Here is a 25,175-nt window from a genome sequence, read left to right as displayed (position 1 = left end):
AATCACAAACCTGAAATCTCCCGGTGTAGGTCCTGGAGATGTGACCACACCATAGGCCCTGTGGCATCCGGAATCCTCAGAATAACTATCTATAACTGGATGTTTAACTAGCCTCAAGATTGTCAAGGATTCAAGAAGACAGCTTCATACAAATGCCACTTACCACTAGATACAAAGATCTAGTTCTATCTCTGGTCCAAAATGAAAGTTAGAACTTTGGAATCTGCTCTGACAATTCAACCATCATTACTGCCGTCCTTCACTTGGGAGAATCACAAGTTCTCTATGAATAGCAACAAGGGGGTGTGGGAGCAGGGAATCTCAAGTTATAGTTGGGAGCTATCCAAAGCTGCTGGGGTGGGAATTTGGGACCAGACTGCTGCTACCTCTCAGTCTGTGGGTTTTGGCAGGTAACACTAGACTTAATCTATGCTGGCTGCTAGGGGGTGAGGGGGAGCGTCTCGTATAAATAGACAGAGCAGGAAGAAGGATCAAGGTTTTGAGTGGAGAAAGGGGTCATGTTTTTCCCAGTCACCTTTCCCTCCTCCAGAGTCTGGACTTCCTTGAAGGTCAGGACCGGGGCCTGTTCCAGGACAATGCATTAAGTTCTATGAAGATTTGTGGAGTTTATATTCAACTCAAGACCTGTTCTTGGGGGCGACTAGACCCAGTTGTAAACAAAAAAAATAAGCCAAAGATTTACAAAGGAGATGTGCTACTTTAGAAGGACTCAGAATAACAGTCTCCAGAAAAGACACAGGGATCCCAGGTCAGGCTGAAAACTGGTCTGGATGTTTATTTTCCTCATTGTCTCAGTGGAAAAAAAAAATGGGTGGGTAATTGAGACAGCAGCCTCCACCTCTGGGCTGGGGCCTGGGTCAGTCCCCACCCTGTTCTTTGCTTTGCTCCTCAGCAGCTGGTTGCAGTCTGGGAGATGCTGTCTCTCACCTCCCACACTGGCTCTCAGTTTCCAGAAGGGTCCCAAGAGAAGCTGGGAGTCTGAGCTCAGAGAAACAAAACAGAAAAGAGAAGGTCTCCCAGGGATGAGGGAAGGAAGACTTCTTCTCTCCCCATCCTATTCCACGCCCAGCTCGCCACACTCCCACCCACTTTTAGCACCGGGTGGCGGGGGAGGACACGGTAGTCAGAGACATTTGTGGGGACAGCGGCTCTCCCAGGGCTCTCTGCTGCCCAGCAGGAACAGGGGATCTAGAGAGGGGCAAGCTCTTTGAAGACCCCCAGTTTGAAGACATTTGTCTGCAGGATGCTGTCTATTTTCCCAAATCATTTGTATAAGTTTTGTCTGACCCCGGATGGAATCCAAGACTTGAAATACCCTGCTGGGTAGTTGGGAAACTCAAGGATTACTAGAGGTTTAAATATTTATAAAACATTTCTGGGGACAGTCTCATCAATTTTATAGTAGAGAAAGGCTGGAGGAGGAGATAAAAAGCAGCTGAAACTCTGGGGATTTCATCCCCAGAATTAGGCTAACGACTGCCACAGAACTCCTGCCAAGGAGTAAAGAAGAGAAAAATTAATCCCGTGGAGAGGATATGGAGGAGCTTTGGCCTTATTTCAGAATCTTTACCAGTTACAAAATGGGGCTTTGGTGACCTAAACTCCCCGAGCTCAAATTCATTCATAGTGGCTTGCTGGCTAGGCAGACAGAGCATGTTGGTCTGCTAATTTAGCTGTCAGAGGCTGTTAATGTGTAACAGCGCTGCACCGGCAGAGCCATCCGCTCCCAGTGACTTAGAAACGTCCTGCTGCTCCTCCTTCTGGCTGGCTACTTTGTAACTTAGAAGCGGCTATGCTAGACCTGTCTGTGAAGAGATTAGAAATGAGGAGTTAGCAAATGCAGCCTGAGGATGCCTCAAAGCCCTGGAGCTCACCCCCAGCACCCCTACTTTCAAGGCCAGGCTGCTCAATGATCCTAAAGCTCCCTATGCCCGCTTGTGCAATTGGAATAGCACTGGTTGCCCCCGTCTACTTCACTTAGTTTCAAGTGAGACTGCGGAAAGGCTTGCTAAGAGGAATGCGCTCTAAAAATGGTAGATACTAAGTCACGCTGTTTATCTTGCTCTATAGAAAACATCTTACTTGACATCTTCGTCCTCACTGTATGAAAAGCAGTACTTGGCAGCTACCGTCCCTACTGCTTCCTGTGTCATCTGGGGTAACCCTTCCCAACAACCCTGGGAGGCTTCATTTCCATTTTCCAGATGATAAAACCTTAAGAGTTGAAGTTATGTATTTGACGTCAAACAGCAAATACACCGAAGCCCTGGGTTCCAGCCAGACTCGGTAGTGGCTCTGTGGGTCCTGGACAGCAACTGAGAAGGGAGGGAGGGAGGGAGGGAGGGAGGGAGGGAGGGAGGGAGGGAAGGGACACAGGACTCAAAGGGGTGAGGGCTTTCTTTCCTAACACTGGCGGATTTCTCAGCACATGAATAATTCATCCAAGCTTTCTGCTGAACGCTGGTTCTTTTTGTCTGTGGTACATCTGGTCAGGGACAGCTGCCCACGAACGGCCACCAGCGTGAGCACCCAGCCGAATCTACTAGTAAACAAAGCTCAGAGTGGTTATCTGCTTCCTTATGTGAAGTTTTGAAGGTAATTTTGATTCATAGAGGGAGGGGGATTTTAATTTTGTATACACACACAAAACAAAAATGGACCCTACACGCAATATGAAATCTCTCTGGCATGCACTCTTTTCTTCCTGGAGTATTCTCCCGGGTTTTCTTTTGGGAGGGGCTCTTTGTCGGGCCTATGTGAAAACTCAGACTCAGCTCCACTGCCGGTCCGGCTTGATCACTCAGGCTCTACGCTAGACGTTTTTGGCTGGAGAATGTGAGGAACTGCAGGGTAGCAGTAGAAAGAAGAATCTGGGGGTGGCACAAAAGTTGAAGAAAGAAAAGGACAGACTCCATCTGCTAGAGAAGCTCTTCCAGATGAACGAGAAAACCAGAAGCGCTCAGTGGATCCCATTACAGCCCTTGAGGGAAGGGGGCAGACAAAGGAAAAGGGGTGTCTGCCCGAAGAAGGCGCCCACGCGGAGGGATTTGTACAGGGTCAGGCAGCAAGCAGATGACCCCGCACGGGGTACAGTGTGCCCAGTCCTGGGGACCACGCAGAGGGAGTGCAGCCAGAGATCTGCGGTTTGCCTGACATCTCACAGAGAAGCAGAACCACTCTCAAGAAGGAGACGAAGTTGGGGCTCAGGCAACCCTTGCTCACCCAGTCCCAGATAGAGGATCGGAACCAGACATCCTTCCCTCAGCCTACAGGCACGCGGATGAAATCGGTCGCTGGACTGAAGCCCTGGAAGTCATTACAGAGATTATGGGAATGATTTGAGGTACAAGGAGCGACACCTGGGCCAGCTGTGGGACCGGCATGGCGGGGTCAGCAGGGCCTGCAATCTTACACAACGCCAATGGGGGAAAAGCTGTCTAGTTCTACCAGATACTCCTATTCCAGGAGTTCAGGAGCAAAGAGAGGGACTATCCTTTATAATGTGGAGTCAACCCTAGCTTAAACGCGAATCCTGGATGGGTCACTTTCTAGCTGTGTGACCATGGGTCGAGATTATTACTACCTAAAAAGATAACTGTTAATTTTTAGTAGGGATTTATTTAAAGTCTCTACGTTCAGAGCATCCGAGGCTGAGGCAGGAAGGGCCGTGAGTTCAAGGCTACCCTGGTTTACAAAGCAAGATCACACGAGAGGAAGATGGGAAAAGAGGGAAGGAAATAGGAAGGTGGGGGTAGAGGGAGGAAAAATGAAAGGAAGCATGAGGGAGAAAGAGAGGTAGGCAGGGAGGGGAACACGAGAAAGGAAGAAAACAGAAATAGAGAGATTGAATGATACAGGGTCGCTCACATTAGATGAAGTTATGCCATTAGGGTGATATTGCTTCCCCCTGAGAACCATAGTTTATTTGACAAAGACTCAGCACCAAGCATAAGGAACCTTGGGTCGAATTGTTGGTCAGGGGACTCCAGAAACTCATGAAACAATACAGGTGATTGCCATTGCCCTTGTCTCCCTCCCAGAATTTGAAGACAAACCCTTATTTCTGAAGACTCCATATGCTTTACATATAGAATTTAGGAGAATTGAGCCAGAGCAGACGTGGCAGCCTCCTGCCCAAGGACTGGCTTTTATAGTACCAGAAGGTGCTATGCAAGCTGCCAAGGGGAAAACAATCAATAGCTGTGGCAGTTTGAACGTAATTGTAATTGACCCCCATAAGCTCATAGGGAGGGGCACTATTGGGAGGTGTGGCTTGTCGGAGGGAGTGTGTCACCCTGGGGGCGGGCTTCGAGGTTCCTTATGTTCCCTGTCACCATGACAATGGACTGAACTCTTGAAGCTTAAGTCAGCACTTCAATTAAATGTTTTCCTGTATGAGAGTGGCCATGGTTTGTATACAGGAATGATACTGATTTTTTTTGAGTTAATTATATACAAATGATAAACAGGCCGAGAGCGAAATCAGAGAATCAACACCCTTTACAATAGCCTCAAATAATATAAAATATCTTGTGGTAACTCTAAGTAAGTAGAAGAGCTGTATGACAAGAACTTCCATTCTTTGAAGAAAGACATTGAAGAGGACAGCAGAAGATGGAAAGATCTCCTATGCTCATCGATAGATGGATTAACATGGTAAAAATGGCCTTTTTACCAAAAGCAATTTATGGATTCAACACAATTCTCATTAAAATCCCAATGCAATTCTTTACAGACCTTGAAAGAACAATAGTCTACTTCATATGGAAAAACAAAATCCCCAGGACAGCCAAAACAATCCTGGACAATAAAAGAACTTCTTGATGCATTACAACCCCTGATTTCAAACTCTACTACAGAGCTATGGTAATAAAAACCAGATAGTATGGGTATAAAAACAGACAGGTGGGTCAATAGCATCGAATCAAAGACCCAGATGTAAATTCACACACCTATGAACACCTGATTTTTGACAAAGAAGCCAAAATTAAGCCAAATAGAAAAAAGAAAACATCTTCAACAAATGGTGCTGGCCTAACTGGATGTCGGCATGTAGAGGGACTGGGAGGAGAGAAGGGAGGGAAAACTGCAGCCGGGATGCAAAATAAATAAACAAATAAACTTACCTGTCTGTCTGTCATTTATTTAAAGAAGAAAAAAAAAAAAGACTTGCCATAATCATGATGTCTCTTCACAGCAACAGAAACCCTAACTAAGATAGTCGTCCTATCCAGATATGATAGGTAAGGCATCCCCAAAGGTTCAATGGTGGCACTTATATTCTGAGGGCAATTCACAGCTAAGTGTTATGTCTAATTGGACAGAAAGCCCCCTCACTGAGAGTGAATTCATGCTTGGTGCTGTGAACCTAGTCAACGACAAATGGCTGGTGAGGCCACAGAACCCAGAGACATTAACACGGCCACTTTCCCAACTACAATCTTAACTGCATTCTAAGTACTCATCCTCTGACTCACAGAATTTCTTTTCGTGGCAAACAGAGCCCACTGTAGAAAACTATGAGAACACTGACTGGGGTACCCGCCCCCAGGAGATACACCCCTCACCCTCTACCCTTCCCACAGATCCGTGGCCCCCTTTGCTTTCATTACCATCACGTGTGCATGTGTAAACATAAACACAGCCTGGTGAGCCCGTTTGCTTTGCTCACACATGTATATTTTTAGGGCTGACCACTTCATATTAGAGAACCCACCAGGGAGCTCATCTCTGGGGAAGACCTGCTGTTTTCACTTAGGGTTGGGGCCTTGTGAGAGTTCCCCATCCACGCTGGCATGTCCACCACGCGTTATCACTATGCAGGTCTTGTTTAGGTGACCGTATGCCTGAGGTTTCATGGGTGCAGCTTTCCTGACATAAGAAGATACTATCTTGAAGTGGATTTCTGGTTTCTGGCTCTTGCCATTTTTTTTTACCCCACTTCTTCTGTGATGTTCCCTGGGCCTTGGGTATGTGGATTGTTTCTTGAGGCAGAACTTGTTTTGAGGATGCGTGCGTGCGTGTGTGCATGTGCGTGTGTGTGTGTGTGCATGTGCGTGTGTGTGTGCTGTGTGTGCACGCATGTGTGTGCATGGGCACGTGCGTGTGTGCATGTGTGTGAATTTCCCTCCCCTCACGCTGCCATTTCATAGGTCCACAACTAGCTTAGCGAGCTGTGAGCTTCCAGAAGACTCTCCTCTCCCTGGGTCTTACTTCCCGTAGCTGTGCTTTGATTACAGACGCTCACTGCCACACCCAGCTTGGCTTCTGAGGACTGAACTCAGGTCATCAGGGTTGACTCACTGAGCTTTGTCCCTGGCCTTGCTTTGACATTTGAGACAGGTCTAGCTCTTGTCACCCAAGCTGGCCTCAAACTCATGTTATCTTCTTACCTTAATTTTTTGAGTGCTCAGATTAAAGATATGAGCCACCATGCCCAAATAAGTTTTTTTTTTGTTTGTTTGTTTTTTAGAGACAAGATTTCACTGTAGTTTTAGAGCCCTTCCTGGAACTAGCTCTTGTAGACCAGGCTGGCCTTGATCTCACAGAGATCCGCCTACCTCTGCCTCCCGAGTGCTGGGATTAAAGGCCACCACTGCCTGGCCCAAATGTTTTTTCCCTCTGTGTGTGTGTGTGCCTATGCATATGCAAATGGATGTGTCCATCACACATGTGGAGACCAGCGTTGGCTGTTAGGTGTCTTCCTTAGTCTCTCTCTACCTTATTTTCTGAGGTAGGGCCTCTCACAGGTTTAGCTAGGCTGGTTAGTGAGCAAGCTTCAGGGACCCGCCCCCCACCCCCCGCCCCCCTCTCTCTCTCTGTAGCACTTCTGCTACACCAGCTTCTTATGTGGATACAGTGAACTCACTTATGCTTGCACAGAACTTACTGACCAACTATCTTCTGATCTCCCCAGACCCTTGGTGTTTGTTCTGTGAGCTGTTTCCCAGTTTTCTGAACACCTTTCTAACTTCTGGCTTTTATTCCCATTCTTCCAAATTATAAATCAGCCCAAGCCACAGTGAGATCCTCAGCATTATCTCCATGTTTCTCTGAGGGGACCTGGCGTGGTATTCCACATTTAATTATTTGGTACTAGCAATTACTGTTTTTGGTAACGGTGCATGTTTTAGCGCCCACTGCAAACAGGCGTTTGGTATTTAGACATTTAAATCGTTAACATTTCAAATTACATGGTAATGGTTTGGAACTATACAATAAACTAGCAGAATGTTCATTACCTGCCAGTTCAGTGATGTAAACATAACCTCACATCTTCTTGAATGGGTGATAGTACGTGAAGGGATAGAACTGTCTTCTGTGATTTATGAGTAATAAGCCTGAATTATCACCTGCGTATCACTTACTTAAAGAATAGGTTATCATTTTGGAGTCTTTACTTGTGCTCACATGAAGAATCAGACCCTCTGAACTATTTCTAGGTCTGTGTAAACTGCAATCATTTTGTAGAAAAGAGGATACAGGCTGGGGTACAGCTGAGTAGCAGAGTTCCTACCTCGACCCAAAGGGCTTGTGCTCAGCTTCCAGAACCTTCAAGAGTGACAATAAACCAATAATTCCTGTTCGTATGGATGCTCCAGGGAGTCGGAGGTCAGGGCACACTTTTGTGAGCTAGTTATTTTCGCCGTGAGTCTCCGAGACAGAGCTCAGGTTGTCAGTCTCGTGCAGCGGACGCTTCTGCCGAGCTGTCTTGCCAGCCCGGTGAATTGCTTCTGACAAGAGATGCGTTCTGTCCTGCTTCCCTACAGTGCAAGTCATTCAAGTTGACCTGGGTCAGTCTCCTTTTATATGCTGCTACCGAGGCAAATGCACCTTCTAATGCTAAGACTATTACGTACATGAAGACGTTCGCTGCATTTAATTAAGGGACTGTGACTACGGATGCTGCTATAGTGGACATAAAGCCTTTGTAATTTAAGAGCCACAGTTATGACTTGCAAATGTGAGATGCTAGTAAGTCCTAAAATCAGTGGGAAGATTTTAAAGAAGAAAAGATATTTACATGTCAATAACTAAAGTAGAGGACCACAGAAGTGATACTTAGTGCTCACTGTTGGCGGCTCTATGTGCATGGATGGGTGTTCACACCCCTCCTGCACATAAACATAGACAGACAAGTTGAGGTACTTTTTAAGAAAGGGCTCTCAAAGCTAAAACACAAACTCAGCCTTTTGTTCTCTTATCTGTCCTCAAATGGATACAAAGGAACATAAGACTATGTATCAATAACCACAAAGGATGCCTAAGAAGCAAGCAAGCAAACTGTAAAGTGCTCTGAAAGAGATGGACTATAACAGACAGAAACGGACCATAGTGCAATCAAAGGGAGCGCTTCCCTGGCACGGCTGACAGGTGGAAAGACACAGCGCGGTAAACCGGGGTAGGGGAAATGGTTCAGGGCTGACAGACGGTAGAAGCATATCGTTAGCTTCATCATGACCCTGACCTTTCTGGATTCCCCGTCGGATCATTATTAGAACCCAGAGGTCCCTCTGTATGAGGCCAACTCTGTTCCACTCTCCCCATTTGTAAACAACTTGTACCAAAAACGAAGCCTTAACCAGAGCGGGCTCCTCCCGGCTGGAGGGACCGGGGTCTCAGCAGCGTCCCCTTGGAAAGGGCTGTGTTTGTGCTCATACCTGTGCTTTCCTCGGCCTGGTTGAAGCCGCAGATCTGGCAGATGCTCTGGACCCACTTATTCATGTCGGCCTCCGTCTCGGCCACCAGGTAGAAGGTGCGCTCGCTGGTCTTGATGTCGAACACGAAGCTATCCTGCAGCTCTTTCTTGTTGAACGTCAGGCCTGCATCCACCTGCTCGCAGAAGTTCAGGTTGATGATCCGCAGGGGTTTCTTGGAGTGCTCGTTCTTGTAGTATTCCAGAACATCTGGGTCGCCACTCATCCGGCCGCTCCGCAGTATAAACCAGCGCTTCTTCCAGGCCTAAATCACCAGAGACACGGAAAGGAGGGAGAAAATGCCATGTTATTTCAAAGCTTTCATCAGGTCCTGGCATATCACAGATTGAGGATGGGTATGATGGGAGGGTAAGGCCTGGAGAGAAAGGCTCAGGTCATCATAGGAGGGCCCCACCAGATTGCTCAGTGGATAAAGGTACCTGCCACCACACCGAATGATCTGATCAATCCCTAAAACCTACGCGGGATGAACGTTATCATCTGACCTCCACATGTGCATCACGGCGTTTGTGTTCCACCAGATAAACATGTAATTGAGATTACCATCTAAAGGAAGCCAGTTGACAGAGGAAGACGGGGACTTCTGGCCATTGGCTACACGGAACAAAACAAGAGCATTCCCAGCAAAACAAACCCCCAAGACTCAAGCTCTCTGAACGATGAAGAAGGAAAGTGCTGTAGGTCACCTAGAAAGAATCCAGGCTGTCAAAGTCAGAGGACCTGGGGCCTGTGCTGGCTCCCTAACCACTCCATTCTCAGTGTGGCGTCTATCACTAACCTGTGTCCCTAGTCCAGTTCTTTATTCTGGGACACAAGAACCTGGCAGTCTCAGCAGGCGGTGACAAAGAACAAACCCCAAAACAACCAGAAGCTAAATACAGCTGCAGAACTTCAGGTCGAGCGTGAGCTCTCCTGCAGACACCTTGTAAGAATTCTTCAGCTAAGTTACTTATTTCTTTGGATCTTTCCTTATTTATGAAGTGAGAATCGTAGCCACCACTACGACCATTTACCCTATCTGTTTATTTATTTATTTGGTTGTGAGCCTAGCCTTTAACGGTTGAACCACCTCTCCAGTCCAAGAGGGTCATTTTTAAATACAAATGAGCTCATAGTGGTATAAATGTCAATAATTTATAATCACAATCATCATCACGATTCTTTCAACCTCGAGGAAGCTTGAACTAATTCTACAATACTTCACACACACCTTTCATCCTTGTCCTCAGTTATTTTTCAGTGTTCAATCCTCCCAGCCTTGCTTCTTTCTCCATTTCTCTTGTTTCCTTGACAAAACCACAACCTCCAGCTAAGTCTAATGTCCTACCTCTTCTGCCTGTTCTCACTTGATGACAGGCAGGGTGGGGTGAAGTAAGAGAGCTCACTGCAGACCGGCTTCCCTGGGCCTTCCCACGGGCCACTCACAATGCCCAACAATGCTGGTGGCCTGGCCAAGGACTTCCTTGTGCTCTTTGGCAATAATCTCTGATCTCTTTATACCTCCAAAACCTCTACTCCTTTCTCATTTTCAGAGAAAATACAATCAAAAGAGATCTGGGGCCACCTTAACCGATGCACCTGCCTCCACAGGCACGTTCTGCAGTACTGGAGAATGCAATTGGCTCTCCTGATAATTTACAGCAGCCTTCTTCCCTAGGCACAGGCTCCCTCACTCCCCTGGAGCATCGCTTCAGTAACTGTGCCCTCTCTAGGGTAGCCGCTTCATCCTTCCCTGCTAGAACCATTTCCGCCATCTCAGAAGGCAGGTAAAAGGTGTCTTGATTCTATGTTCATCTCCGACTATGGCTCAGCTTTTCAATTCTTCAGATAAGCTGCAAGCAGTTTCTGTAGTGCTATGTTTACTTGTTCTGTCTCCTCCTATATGACGGCACTTTCATCAGGCTGCTCCCCCGCTGCACCTCTGGGATAACGCATCAGAGGCCTGAAGATCTCAGTGATGCCAACTTGCATCCTATTGTGATCTCTCAGGAACCTTTTACAGTGGTCTGTAATTGATACACCTTCCCTATCTTACCTCCACTGACAAACTTTCTTCAGTGGGCTCTGGCATCCACATTCAATTGTTCACTTGGTATTGCTTTTCCAGATCCCACTGCTGGTTTTTCTTTTTCCTGTTCTCTAAGCCCTAGAGTGTTCCAAAGCTCAGTTCTCAGTTAGCCTGCTTCTAACGCCCACCTTTGGTTCAAGGCCATCTACTTGCTGCCATTTCCCAGTGCCAGCCCCCAGCATAGCCCCAGCTGAGGACCCTGAGTCCTATACCAGCTCTCCATTATCAAGCATTTCAAACTAGTATGGTAAAAACTGAACTCCTAGCCAGGCACAGTGGCTCACGCTTGCCGTCTCAGCATTCAGCTAAGAAGGGACGGCTGTCAGTTTGAGGTCAGCCGGAGTTATGTGGTATACAAATGAGACTCTGCCACAGCTCCTATCTACCTCCAAAATTTGACCTTCTAATATCCCTCAGACTCCTTTTTTCCCACCACCTTTCCCATCTTAGTTGTGGCTGTAACAGCCTTCCTGTGTCAAAGCCAACTACTCTCACACTCCTCTTTCTTTCTTTCTTTCTTTCTTTCTTTCTTTCTTTCTTTCTTTCTTTCTTTCTGTCTGTCTGTCTGTCTGTCTGTCTGTCTGTCTGTCTGTCTATCAAATTCTGTCAGTGAACAAGTTCAAAGTATCTCTCATTCCCCCGTTGTTCCCTCATTTCATTGTGATTATGTGTCTGTGGTATGAAGTGTGTGCATGCTACCATGTGCACGAGTGCACGTGTGTGCACGTGTGTGCGTCAGGGGTCAGTTCTCCCCTCCACTACTTGCCTACTGAGGAATGGCCTCAGGTGACCGGGTGTGGCAGCAAATGCACCGTCTCACCAGCTCACAACTGCACTGATTTTTATACCCGTCGTCATGATTCTATTCAACAATCTAGTCACAAAAGTGAGGCCAGAAAGCAGGGTAGGACGTAAATCGGAATCACTGGTACTTCTCCACATGAAACCATTGTCTGTCCTTACAATGACCCCTTAGCCTAGGTTACAGTTCAGGTCTTGTGTGATTCCAAAGCTTTGGTCTCAGCGTGTAATACTGTTCCAGAGGCTGTGGGATCCCTAAGAAAAAAGGTCAAGAGAGAGGCCTTAGGTCATTGGTGGCATGACTTGGAAGGGACTATGGGACTCTCTTTTTTTCTCTGTTTGTTCTCTAGTCTAAGACAAGCAGCTTGCTCTACCATGTGCTCCCTGTCATAGGTACTTCCTTCCTATAGCGAAAAACAACAGGGCCAGCCGAAACCTCTAAAACTGTGATCCAAAGTAAGCCTCTTTTTTCCTCTTCATGGTGCTGAGCATTGGACCCAGGGCCAGTGTTCTGTCCTTTCTCTATAGTTGACTATCTCAGGTATTACAAAACCTTGACTAACGCTGCCTGGTAGGCCTAAACCTCGAGTCTCCTTTCAGGATCTCACGTCAGTCTTGTCCACTTTGTTGCTGCATGGCCTTAAACACCGCCAGACGCACACCTGCCTCGGGCTCTCCGTTCCAGTCGCTCTCTCTGGGGCACTTCTTCTCCTAGCGTCCCCATCCTGATTCTTTTATTTCAAGTGCTTATCCAAATGTCACACTGTTGAAGACACCACCCCTGCTTTCCCATCTCTCCCCCTTGCCAGCACTCAGACTCCTTCTCCTTGCCTGGCTTCCCTGGTGCCATTGGTCTCCTTAGTGTTCACCCCAGCCCTGTGGACGGTCTGCACACAATGTTGGGATGTAAACACCGCCAGCGCAGGGACCCTTTCTTTCTCATTTGCGGTCCCTCCTGTGGGGTTTAGAGTGAGAAATGTCCTCCAGAGGCTCCGAAATTTTAATGCTTGGTCCATAGTTAGGGGTGTCATCTGGGAAGTTCAGGAGGTGTACCCTTGCTGGAGGATGTGTGTCACTGGGGCCGGGCTCTGAGAGATTACAGCTTTGCCCACCTCCAGTTTGCTCTCCCTGCTTGGGGTCTGTGTTTGAAGATACACGGATGCAGCTTTCTGTTCCTGCTACCGTGCCTGTCACCTGCTGCCATGTGTCCCCCCCCATGATGGACTTTTATCCCTCTGGAATCATAAGCACAAGCCAATTCCTCTATAATTGCCTTAGTCAAGGTAAATTAACCAATACTCCTCCTCACTCCCATGTTATAGTCACAGTTTTTAGAATAGTGCTTGGCACATAGAGCATAATCAATAAATATGTTCATTAATTGATTATTTTTTAGCATAAAGTCCTTATGACATTTACTTGGTTAAGGGAAATATATGTGAGGTCTGATAAACCTTCAATTAAATTAAAATTGAAAACTGAGGTGTTACCATATATAAGAAAGTTGAGGAAAATAAAAATGAAAAGCATATGATTATAGTCACATAAAAATCTTATCCTGGTCATTGTTTGTGAAACTCTATACTTGTATAGATGCATCCAGCAGGTGCTATATACAGCTATATATACACTGTATATATACAGTATATTACACAGTATATACTATATAGTATATAAATACCATGGTACATTATAAATAGCTTTACTAGGCCAGCTGCTGCTGGAGTTGAAGTACCCCTTCAGTGCCCGTCTCTTTGGAAAAGGCTGTCCCTAAATCATAGATGTGCAGGCACACACATAAACAAGCACAGACACCTCGAGAAGAAGAAAATGAGGTTGGCTGCAGATACTTTAAGAGCTTCCCAGGTTCTTCTTCCAAGGAAGTAGTCCGGACCAATAAATGGCTGCTGCAGAATGCTGATGTAGTCATGGCAGCGGGCAGTGCTGTCTCAAGTCACAACCCTCTTCTGCCGTAACTGCTCTCGCCTGTTCCTTGGTATTTTCACCTCTGTCCACACAGTGAATGCTCATTTAGTGTTTATTATGTTCCAGGTATTATCCTAGAGCAATGGTTCTCGCCCTTCCTGACGCTGAAGCCCTTAACACAGTTCCTTAAGTGTGCTGACCCCAACCACAAAAAATTATTACTATTCTTAACTGTGATTTTGCTACTGTCATGAGCCGTCATGTAAATATCCCATATGCAGGGCATCGGATACGTGGACCCTGGGAAAGGCTCATCAACCCCTAGGTGGAGAACCACCATGCTTGATACGAAAGATACAGCAAGAACTTTGGATCCCAAACTGTTAGTACCTTGGACTTCGGAATTTCTTTCTCCAAATCTGCATTTCAGTTAAACAACTGAAATGTTCTTATTTACTTTAAGTCTTTTGAGGCTACTAGGCTCGGTGTGGCCACCAGGTACTTGGCACGGTGTAAACACACGGGAATTCAGCAAAGATGTACTGGCTTTTTTCCATTCAATGAGGACATTCATTTATTCATTCTAAGGTGTAATTTAAAAATAAGTTTTTAAAACAGAAAATAAGAAAGGCGAGCAAGAGGATTACAGAAGAGAGAACAAAACAAAAGCGTATATAGATTACGATGTGAGCCCCTTAGCTCTGCCCTTCCATTCTGAGCAGAGTACATGATAAATATTTATGAAGGCGTTTGGGAGCGTTAGCCAAAAATCCCATGACCCAGATACAAAAAATTACTCTCGGAAACAGACACATAATGCAGAGACAATATGGACACGAGTCCTGAATGTGATGTTAAAAGAAAGTTTCCCAGGACAGTTCCCATATGCACAAAATCTTGAAAAAAAAATTAAAGTGGATTACGGATTTAAGTGCAATTCAATAACCCAAAGAGCCAGGTAACTAAGTGCGGCTTATTATGAGGAGGCGGAGCTGATCGGAAACTAACAGATATAATCACCACACAGAAAGGCTAAAACTGAAAGCAAGGTTCTATCAGTGCAGAACAGAATACTTATTCATTTAAAAAAAAACTTAGAAAATAAGAATATAGTTAAACTTGTAGAATGTGATAGGTTGCTTTAAAAAGACCAATATCTAAGATTATAGGTTATAGTGGATTCTGAAAGGCCGACAAAGTTGGAAGCAAGACGAAGACAATCACTTCCAACACCGTGCTGGAAGTTCCAGCCATGCAACAAGGCAGGAAAACACATATAAGAAACACACGGACCAGGAAGACAGGACAAAGACAAAAGATAAGGGAAAAAACTGTCCTGTTTTCAGATGACGTCATTATTTATGCTGAAAACCCAAAAATAACTGCAAAAGACTTCCTAGAACATGGTGGTCACAGGATGTAAGACAAGTAAAAAAAATCTATTTACTTCTAGTCTATTCATTCTGTAGTCTAGCAGTGAACTTGTTGGAATAGGCAATGAAAATATACATTGGAGCTGGGTGGGGAGCTCAGTGCTAAGTGTGAATAAGGCCCTGGGTTCATCCCTCAGCACTGAAAACAAGGAAAAAGAGAAGAAGAAAACACACAGGATCATTTATAGGCATCATTTTAAAAATGAAAAGTATAAATCTAACAAATCATTGCGCATGCTGGACATAAATGTTACGAACCATATAGTGTTGAGAAAATTAGTCAAAGTAGTCCTAGATGTCTGCAGACATATCATGTTCACAGACTAGAAGAATCAACACAGTACATCTTCATATGTATATATATATGTATATGTTTACCACAATAATTATAAAAATCTCAGTGAAAAGATTTGTTGATGTAGACTGGTTTATTCTGTAGTATAACATATGGAAAGAAAAAAGGATGAAAATGGGTAAAGCAATTTTTGAAAAGAAGATTATAATGGATAGAATCAGGGCACCATATTAAATTTTTTATGTATTTTATGAGTGTTTATAATTCTGTGTAACAGGTGTGTTTGTGTGCGTGGAGCCCTTGGAGGCCAGAAAAAGGCAATGGGCACTGGGCACCCTGGCACTGAGGTCGTGGATGGTGGTAAACTGCCATGTTGATGCTGGGAATTGAGGCTGGGTTCTCTGAAAGCGCAGCCAGTACTCTGAACCATTAAAGTCATGTCCAGCCCCAGTGCGCATATTTCAAGTGTTCTAAACGTTTGTTAGTCTCAAGCAATCAAGACTATGTGTGCTTGAGGAAAGCAACAAACATACAGAACAGAGAACTGAGAACTAGATCCAAATGATATACTCACTAATCTTTATGTATTCCTATGATTACATTTATTTAGGGGGTGGGCATGTGTACCACAATGCAATGGAGAGGCCAGAGGACGACTTGCAGGAGCCGATTCTTTCCTTCTATCCTGTAGGGCCTGGAGATGAAATTTGGGTTGCCAGGTTTGTCAGCAAACATCTTTACACACTGAAATATCTTGCTGCCTCCCATCAATTTTTGATAAAGGGGCCAAGGAATGGAAGACAGACAGCCTTTTCAACAAACGGTGCTGGAGAAACTGGGTATCCACGTAGAAAGGGCCCGGGGAAGGAGTCGGGTACAAGCCTGTAACATCTACTACTCAGGAGGCTGTAGGATTATGAGTTCTGGGCCAAGTTGGCCCACACACAGAGACCTCGTATGGAAAACAAACAGGCTAACAAAACAGTAACAAAAGATGAATCATGGATTTGAAAGCAAAATGTCAAAGCGATAAAATATTTAAAGAGTAAATAAAGAGCTGGAAGGCTCAGCAGTGAGGCGTGCTTCTCACTTTCCCAGAGGACAGGACTTAGGTTCTCGGCACACAGTTCCTGGAACTCCAGCTCCAGGGGATCTGACCCCACCCCTCTGGGTACTTAGTGCACGTGTGCATGAACAGACACAGACACCTCTCCAATAAAAAAATAAATACGTTTTTTCAAAAGGTAAATAGGTGGAAATTTTTGTCTTATGATGAATCAACAAGTTTTTTTTTTTAAGTAGTCAGTGAGAACAAAGATGAGCTGTGTTCTGTGCTATGTGGGATAAAGAGCAGACGCAAGACACAACGATCCTTTTAAGTGACTTAAAATATTTATAAAGTTCCAGGAAGATAAGACATTGATGTATAGCCCTCGGAGCAGAAGCAGGGTTTCAAGCGTATCATAAAGAGAGTCACAGTATCCTAGCAGAACCCTGAAAAAGGAACTCAGACTTCTAGGGACAGAGGCAGAGAGGGAGGAAAAGGGAGAGAGGAAGAGGAGAGAGAAATGGATGACTATAACCACGAGGGAGCTCGTAAAGCACGGAGAGACGCTTTGCTTTGAAAAGATTGCACGGTACAAACAAGGTCTGAGCATGGGGAAAGATGAGACAGGTTTGGAAAATTCCGTGAGTCTCTTGGCTGCGGGAAGGAGGAAAGCAGAGCTGGGAGGTCCCGCAAGGCCTTCAGAGCCACCCCTTAGGAAGCTTTATGTTTATCGGTGTTGGGAGTCACCGCAAAGTGCACAGCAGCAAGAAATGTTAAATCGTGCTGGGCACCTACTTGTTAAACTGTTAAATAGTGGTCATCTAGCAATGAGGAAGGTGAGCCAGAGAAAGAAAAATAAATACGAGGCAAAAAGAACAAAAGGTAAAAAACCCAACAACAACAAACCCAGTCTATTTAGGAAGTCATTGCTGCAGCTTTCTATGGTCAGAGAAAATGGCAGCCTACGTGAGGATAAAGTGATGTCAGAACATTAGCTTGGGCAACACAGTTGAGACCTCTCCTCAAACAAACAAACAAACAAAACAAAACACCAAAGCAGAAAAACCAAACTCAAAAAACACCCAAAGGAATACATGAGATAAATAAACAGAGCAGTGATACTCAAGGCAGAGGAGTCAGAGCTTTAAAGAAGTAGACAGACAGCTACAATAAAGTTAGAATTTGTGTCCAGCATCAAGTAGCTGTCACCGTTCGCTCTGATGAAACAGAAGTGGCTCTTTTCCTTTTGTACCCAAATTGAGCCAGGAAACAAAGCATTTCACAATGACCCAGACCACAGGGACACAGATGTGGGCACAGATGACCTGGACGTTGCTCCACTTCTGCTGCCCAGCGTGGGGCGGGGGGCAGGTCATGTGGTCCTCTCTGTCCTTTGGGTCATGTCTGTAACTGTGTAGAACAAAGTCATGACTTCCTCCTATCGCTCTTTGGCAACCAGAGAATTAAAATAGACCCCAACTGGGACTTAGGGTGACTAAATCACATTTTAGGTATTCTACTGGTGACGGACTTAAAAAATCCTCGTCTATCAGTCTCTGGTGAGATTCTGTGGCATCGCGAACGAGTGTAGTGAGTACAAGGGTTGCTCGACATATGGAACAAGAACTCGATTGGTTTTAGGTTATTCCACACGCTAAAGCTGAACTGGACTACTTCCTACAGGGGAGTTAGTTCTCTTCTGTTTTCAGGAGGAACTTCCTAAAGACCCTTTTAGCTTCAGTCCTAAAAGCTAAAAGTACTTCTTTTTTTAAAAAATAATTTATTTTACATCCCAGATGAAGTTTCCCTTCCCTCTTTTCCTTCCAGTCCCTCTTCCACCTCCTCTCTACAAACCTGCCTGCCCCACCCCTCCTCCTCCATTTCTATTCAGAAAACGGCAGGCCTCCCATGAGTATCAACAAAACATGGCATATCAAGTTGCAGGAAGACTAAGAACCTCCTCTTGTATTAAGGCTGGGCAAGGCAACCCATTATGAGAAACAGGGTTCCAACAGCCAGTAGGAGAGCCAGAGACAGCCCTGTTTTGACTGTTAGGAGTCCCACAAGACCAAGCTAAGCAACTGTCAAATATGCAGAGTGCCTAGGTCAGTCCCATGCAGGCTCTCTGGTTGTTGGTTCAGTCTCTGTGAGCCCCCGTGAGCCCAGGTTAGTTGGTTCTGTGTGAGTTTTATTGTGTTGCCCTTGACCCCACTGGCTCCTGCTATCCTTCTTCCCATCTTCTGCAGGATTCCCTGAACTCTGCCTAGTGTTTGCCTATGTTTGTCTGCGTCTGTTTCCATCAGTTGCTGGAGGAAGCCTCTCTGATGACAGTTAGGCTAGGCACCAATCTGGTCACAGGAGACTGTCAGTTCAGGCTACCTCTACAATTCCAGACTCTCCTGTTCGGTTTGAAGTACTATACCAAAGAAAATAGAACTCTTTTTGAAGTACTAAGGATTTTCTCAGACCCTCTATGTAAACTAAAAAATGTTTAATGCTGGAAATTCTGAAAAAGGGACAGCCTAGAGTAGTGATCGGCCAAGTTCCCTGGAAAGGGCAGACAGCAAACACTTTAAGGCACACGGTCTTCATTACAATTCCTCAGATCTACCATAGCGTGAACACAGCAGTTTACGAGCAAATGGATCTTCGGGAGATACTATTCCGAAAGAGTGGTGCAGGCTCTTTGCTGAGCCCCAGATTAAGGTAAAGTAGAAGGAACAGTAGAAGGTGTTCTCGGAGAACGTGCTTAACACATGGACGAGAGGCCGGAGTCTCTTCCAACTGGACAGCCTCTCACGGTGTTCGCTAAGACAATCTGATATCACAGTACCTTATTTAACCAGACTACTCAGATTCTTGGAAGCAAGAGATGTGTTCTTCTGAATAGCCAAGCTAGGCAGGACCTTCTATCACTTTCTTCCCTGGCAGTTGGAAATACTTCTAGAACTCCACAATCTTCTGCTGTGCCTTAGGTACTGCACCACAGATAACAGAACTCTTCTTTGCTGGCTAAAATGTTCTCAAGTGCCTACAATCATCTTTCTCCAGATCCTGTGGCTGGAGCTGTAGAATGGGCAAGGCATTTCTTGGAAGAGAGTTTTGCATAACTTCTAGAAATGGGTGTGTCCTTTTAACTTCCCTCTTTCCGATGAAGGTGGAACCAAAAACTGCCAAGAAGCCAGGAGGTTCCTGTCAAGTGAGGAGTATAGTCCATGGGAACCTAACAGAGACTATCACTTATCAATATACCACTCTATTAGATAGAATACAAAATACTTTATCTTTAAAAATCTCCTTGCTTTCTTAAACAAAAAAACCTCCATAGCTAACTCTAAATCTACCTCCACCCTGCAGACTTCCAAGTAATGGCAGGGTTGGTATCCTGCTTTAAGCAGTCGTAGGAACAGCAGACTTGATCAGACCGATGAGTACGATTATATCCTGATTGATTTTAGTGTAAAGCACATCAGGCTAGCCTCCTATCCTGGTATACCGAGTATAAGCAGGGACAGAGTAGATTCCTGGAGGAGTTCTCCCAGAGAGCAGAGGCTCTGGAGTTAACGTTCTTCTAGGAATCTTTCAACTACTATGGACCCCAGGGACGTCATACTCTGAGGGACTCAAAGGAAGCATTTCCTGAGCTCCTGCAACATGCTGTGTGCTTTCTGACCCTTATCAGATTTCATTCTTAAACCAAGGAGGGAAGATAATTATACCTTCCTGTTCACAGATTGGGTGAGGGGAGCTCAGAGACTAAAACTTGCAAACATCACAGCCTCAGATCTTCTTATCCCAGAGGTTTAGTGAGAGCCCAGAAAAGAGCTGGAGGAGGTCGAGACAAACTCCTGATAAAATCTGAGAAGCACGGCCATAGAGTTCATGGAGAATATTCAAGTAATAGCTAACTGATGATGGCAGAAGACAACAGCACCACCAGAATTCAGGTGTTAGCTCTCGGTGTGAAGTTAACCTGAGATGTGAGCCCCCAGGAGAAGGCAGAACAGTTACCTGCTCCTGACTTACTTCTTATAACCGCTCTTTCAGCCTCCAGAGGAGCACAGAATTAGCTGTATCTAATCACAAGACTGTTACGTTGAGGTCAGGGCTCTCTTTATCTCAGCATTGAGCACGGTACTTAGGACTCATAGTGTACCAGATAACAGCGATAGTCACACTAAAGGAGCAGGAGGAAAGAGTATCTGCTTTTCTGTTGGCAAAACAGGACAAGCGAATGAAGCCGATGACCCGCCAGAGCAATGCCACACCTCTCCTGGGTGAGGTGGTACTGCACACACAGCAGAAACACAATGGGCATCCAGGCAAACTCGTGCTTTATATCTGAAACTACACCAGTTACAGGTTGTAGTGGGCAGAGCCTAAACCAGGGGAAGAACTTCCAGTGAACAACAGTGGTTAGTTCAGCAATCAGCACACAACCAAGATCCAACTCCGGCACCATTTTCTATGTTACTTCAAGCTCTCTATCATTGCACAGGGGCCTGTGATGATTTGGTTCTGAAATGCAGAGATTGCTATTTGCCACCCAGGGATAGTTAACCCAGAGAGAGCAAGAGTTCTAAGATGAATCCTGTCCAGGTGTGGTAAAGAAGTGGGAACAGGACAATCAGAAGTCCGTTAGTCCAAGCTCCCTGGGGATGACGGCAGAGACAGGAGTGGGGTAGCACGACAGAAACGTGAGCCCTAAATCAAATTCACTTTTGAGCCAGGTCTCTCCTCGGGTCTGTGGGCTTAGATCGCTAGATGCTCATTTAAACCTTTCTCATGGATTTCCTCTTACCTACAAAAACCTTCCTCTTCCTCTGAGCCCTACTCTGCCTTGGGAGAGACAGGGAAACTCACAGCAGAGATGATATTTGGGCTGGATCGTAAAGGATGGAACATTCCACCAGCTGAAGGAAGAAAAATATTACAGGGAAAATTTTCAAGCAAGGAGAACGAGTCAAATTGACTCGATCCTCTAGGAAGTTATTGGTTAATAAGGTCAGTGCGATGAACTGTGGCTGCTAGGGGGACAGAGTATTGGGCTTCTGTGAGCCTGTACTTATGTTGCATGTTGGTTTTTGAGGCAGGGTTTCACTATGAAGCCTTGGTTGTCCTGGAACTACATCTGTAGACCAGGTTAGCCTGGCATTCAGAGATCCGCCTGCCTCTGCCTCCCATGAGCTGGGATTAAAGGCGTGTGCCAGTATGCCCAATTCTAGTGACCTTTTTAAACACACTCTAGTGACCTTTTTAAAAGATTAATCTTGTTTTCAGTGTTTCTGTTCATAGACACTTTACTTATTTAATATAAATATTATTGACTTATTAGCATAAAACTCAGGGTCAACAGCATGAAAAAAATTTATTGGACATAATTCTTTTCTCAGTTAAACATACCCAGTCTTCTTTGCTTAGGCACACATGACATAACACCTCGGCATTGGAAGCACTCAGTAGAACCACTAACAGAAAACACGAGAATTACACACACCTACAATTGTGAAGGGTCCCTATGGCCTGTAGCCACTGAATGGAAGTATACTTGAACCACTGCTGGGGAAATAATGGCAGTTTGGACCAGGACAGTGGCAAAATGAAAATAACAAAGCATAGATCTCAGAGGCAGCAACGCCAGGCAGTGAGCTGACTACGAGGGATGCAGAAGAATACGGAAAACTCCACGGTTTCCAGCTTAAACAACACCTGACATTTCTAGCGTAATCAACTTGGTGGGCTACGTCATGACTTTCATATGGGAAGGAAATCGCAGCTATCTTTCTGAGACAAGGCCATTATAACACATTCTATCCATTTCTGCCCCGACCGCGTCAAAGACAAAGGGTCCATGTGCATTTGACACGTTTGAGTGGGGAGAGATGACATCTGGGAGACCAGAGAGCCTTCTTCAGTAGTTACATTGTCTTCTAGGAGATTGATTCTTGAAAGACCAGGTTAAGCTTCCTGCAGAGGACTCAAAACCCTTTAATGGAATCACCTCTCCCATTGACAAAGAAACAGAAGCTGTTGCCAGTCATTTGAGTTTTAGCAATGGAGGTCATTCAGTTGAGGGACAGCACTGTCATGTCCTTGAGTGACCTGATTTAAGTCATGTTTTAAAAACTGAATTAAGCAAAGGTTAGTATGAAAAACTAAGCAAAGTTAAGTGAAAGGCAGACAAATAATGTTCATAAATACAGCTAACTAGTTCCCTTGGGAACAGAGACTTCTTGCATCAAACCCCCATCCCCAGATGAGACTCCTTCTTAAGTACTATCTGTGTTCTAGCCTTGCCACTATCCTTCCATGAGCCTCAGCCCTCGGAAGAGCGCCAGGGCCTCCTTTCACAGGACTGCCAAATGCTTCCTGGGGTTCTTTTCTGCCTTCCCTCGCTGTCTGTAAACATTCTAGACTACAGGCCAAACAGAAGCTTTGGGAAGGCAAGCCCTGCAATTTCGAGTTTTAGGGTGATCTCTGTCAGAATCCTATTGCCCTTCCAGGAGTCTACTCAAATGCCCTTCCTTATTCTCGGAGGAGAAGGTGGGAACTGAGCCTTTCCTTCCCTGCGTGCTAACACACACGGAGTGCTTGGTTCCGACGACTTCTCAGAATACCAGCTCTTTATTTGCATTTTAAAAATTGCTTTATGTCAGAGACAACAGGGGGAATAGCTTCATCATTTTACAGATCGTAGACCAGAAAATAGTAGCGACCTGCATGGATGTGCACGGTGGAGCGGAGTCAAGAACTCAAGTCTCCTCTAGCTAGACCATAAATCATTGTGCTTTTATTGAGGGTGGAGGAGAGAGGGAAGGAGGAAGAGAGACAGAGAGACAGACAGACAGAGAGACAGACAGACAGACAGAGAGAGAGAGACAGACAGACACACACACACACACACAGAGAGAGAGAGAGAGAGAGAGAGAGAGAGAGAGAGAGAGAGAGAGAGAGAGAGAGGCAGGCCACACATTCCCCAGCCCTTCACAACACTTCTTCTGAGACAAGGGTCTCACTTTGTATCCCAGGCTGGCGTTCAGCTCTCAACAATCCTCTGGTCTCCTCCTACACGCTAAGATTACAGGTGTGCGCCATCACACCCAACCAGACCTGCCATGTAAGTTGCAAAAAAATAAAAAAAATTTCCTGGTATTGTTCTATACAATGTATACAGACGTTAGGTTACAAGATCGGCAGCAGATTGAAGGTCAGGATGTTAGACAGGACTGAATCCTGAGTTTTCAGACAAGAGATGAGTCTTCCATTAAGAGGGAGACTCTAGTTGCCCTGAAGCTCTTGCTGCTGTCTTCCTTTTAAAATCTGATGTGCATGGGTGCTTTGCAGGCCTGTATGTCTGTGTCCTATGTGCGTGGGTGTTTTGCCGGCCTGTATTTCTATGTCCCTGTGTGCATGCCGAGTTCAGAAGAGGACCCGGATACCCTTGGAACTGAACTCACAGATGGTTGCGAGCTGCCATGTGGGTGCTGGGAATCCAACCTAGGGCCTCTGGAAGAGCAGCCACTGCTCTGAACGGCTGAGCCATCCGCCCAGCCCAGTTGAAGCGTTCCTCCTAACTTAGCAATCTGCTGTTGCCACCTCACTGGTTCACAGGTGTCTGTACCTCACCGGGTTCACAAAAGAAGATGCTGGTCCCTTCAGGAAACAACACTGGTGCATTTTCCTCTCAAGACATGCTTATCTCAAGCTATTTTTCTCTGGTTATATGTAGCTGTACCCTGTGGTTGAATGAGTATCAGAGTCTAAATTTGTTTGTAGACAATATTCCACTTCTCACCATTCTGATTCTGGGATATAGGGTTCCCTAGGGTTCCCTCTGTGGCTGAACCACGCCATCAGCTCCCACGGTTCTCCAGATTATGCATGACTTCATGACTCAATTCTTACAGTTAGTCCTGTGTTACTAACACCTCGTCCATCCTATTGGTTCATTTCTCTGAAGAACCCACACTGATGCAGACACTAGCTCAGTGAAGTTTTCGATCGATTTCTATGAGGAAAATGAGTCAATACACTGGATGCTCTCTCCCATTAAGCGACATAGTTGAGAAGCAGTATGGATATGCGCCTATTTCTGTCTGTATGTGCGAGGACAGAATCAATAAAGGGAGCGATCCAGAAGGACAAGATACTTGCCAGGACTAAAGAGCATACACACCAGCTGCCTTAGTTAGGGTTTCTGTTGCTGTGGAGAGACACCAAGACCATGGTAACTCTTAGAAAAAACACATTTAATCGGGGTGGCCTGCCTATAGTTCAGAGGTTTAGACTATGGCAGGAAGGCAGGCAGCATGCAGTCAGACAGGGTGCTGGAGGGGTTCTGGAGAGTTCTATATCTAGCACAGGCAACAGGAAGTGGTCTGCTTCACTAGGAGAGTCTTGAGCATATATAAGACCTCAAAGCCCGCCTCCACAGTGACATACTTCCTCCAACAAGACCACACTTGCTCCAAAAAGGCCACTCTTCCTAATAGTGCCATTCCCTTTGGGGGCATTTTCTTTCAAACCAACACAGTGGCCAATAAAAGAGTACCCCAACAGTTGGAAAGCACTGGTACCCCAACAGTTAGAAAGCACTGGTGTTTGTGTACACTGACCAAGTAGACTGAGTTCAGTGTGCTTCAGGAACACTTTAGCCTGCAAGGTAGGCTAGACTAAGGAACCACTGTCTCATTTTTTTCAGGTGTATTTTATCAACTTTTAGCATGCATCAGAATTACCTACTGCGTTTTTTTACAATACAGATTTCTGGGCCCCAAGAAATTCCAAGAATTTCTGATTTAGGAGGTCTGGGATTTAGGAGAATGTAAGAATTTATATATTTTTAATTAATATTTTTACATTTCAG

At 45.4% G+C, this 25,175-nt stretch overlaps 1 protein-coding gene across 3 annotated transcripts in view; it reads right to left on the bottom strand.

Moving 5' to 3' along the window:
* The window catches only part of Gab2 (GRB2 associated binding protein 2), a 127,984-nt gene that overhangs the window by 29,800 nt on the left and 73,009 nt on the right, over positions 1-25,175 (bottom strand). For all 3 annotated transcript variants that reach the window (XM_050154400.1, XM_050154398.1, XM_050154399.1), the window contains exon 2: positions 8,682-8,982. In XM_050154400.1, coding sequence (XP_050010357.1) covers positions 8,682-8,982 — 301 coding nt within the window. The remainder of the gene's footprint in view (positions 1-8,681; positions 8,983-25,175) is intronic.

The sequence above is a fragment of the Alexandromys fortis genome, unplaced genomic scaffold (genome assembly GCF_014885135.2).
Source record: "Alexandromys fortis isolate MF-2015 unplaced genomic scaffold, M_Fortis_MF-2015_v1.1 scaffold_77, whole genome shotgun sequence".
NCBI classification, from domain to species: Eukaryota; Metazoa; Chordata; class Mammalia; order Rodentia; family Cricetidae; genus Alexandromys; species Alexandromys fortis.
This window is presented reverse-complemented; position numbering and strand designations above follow the sequence as displayed.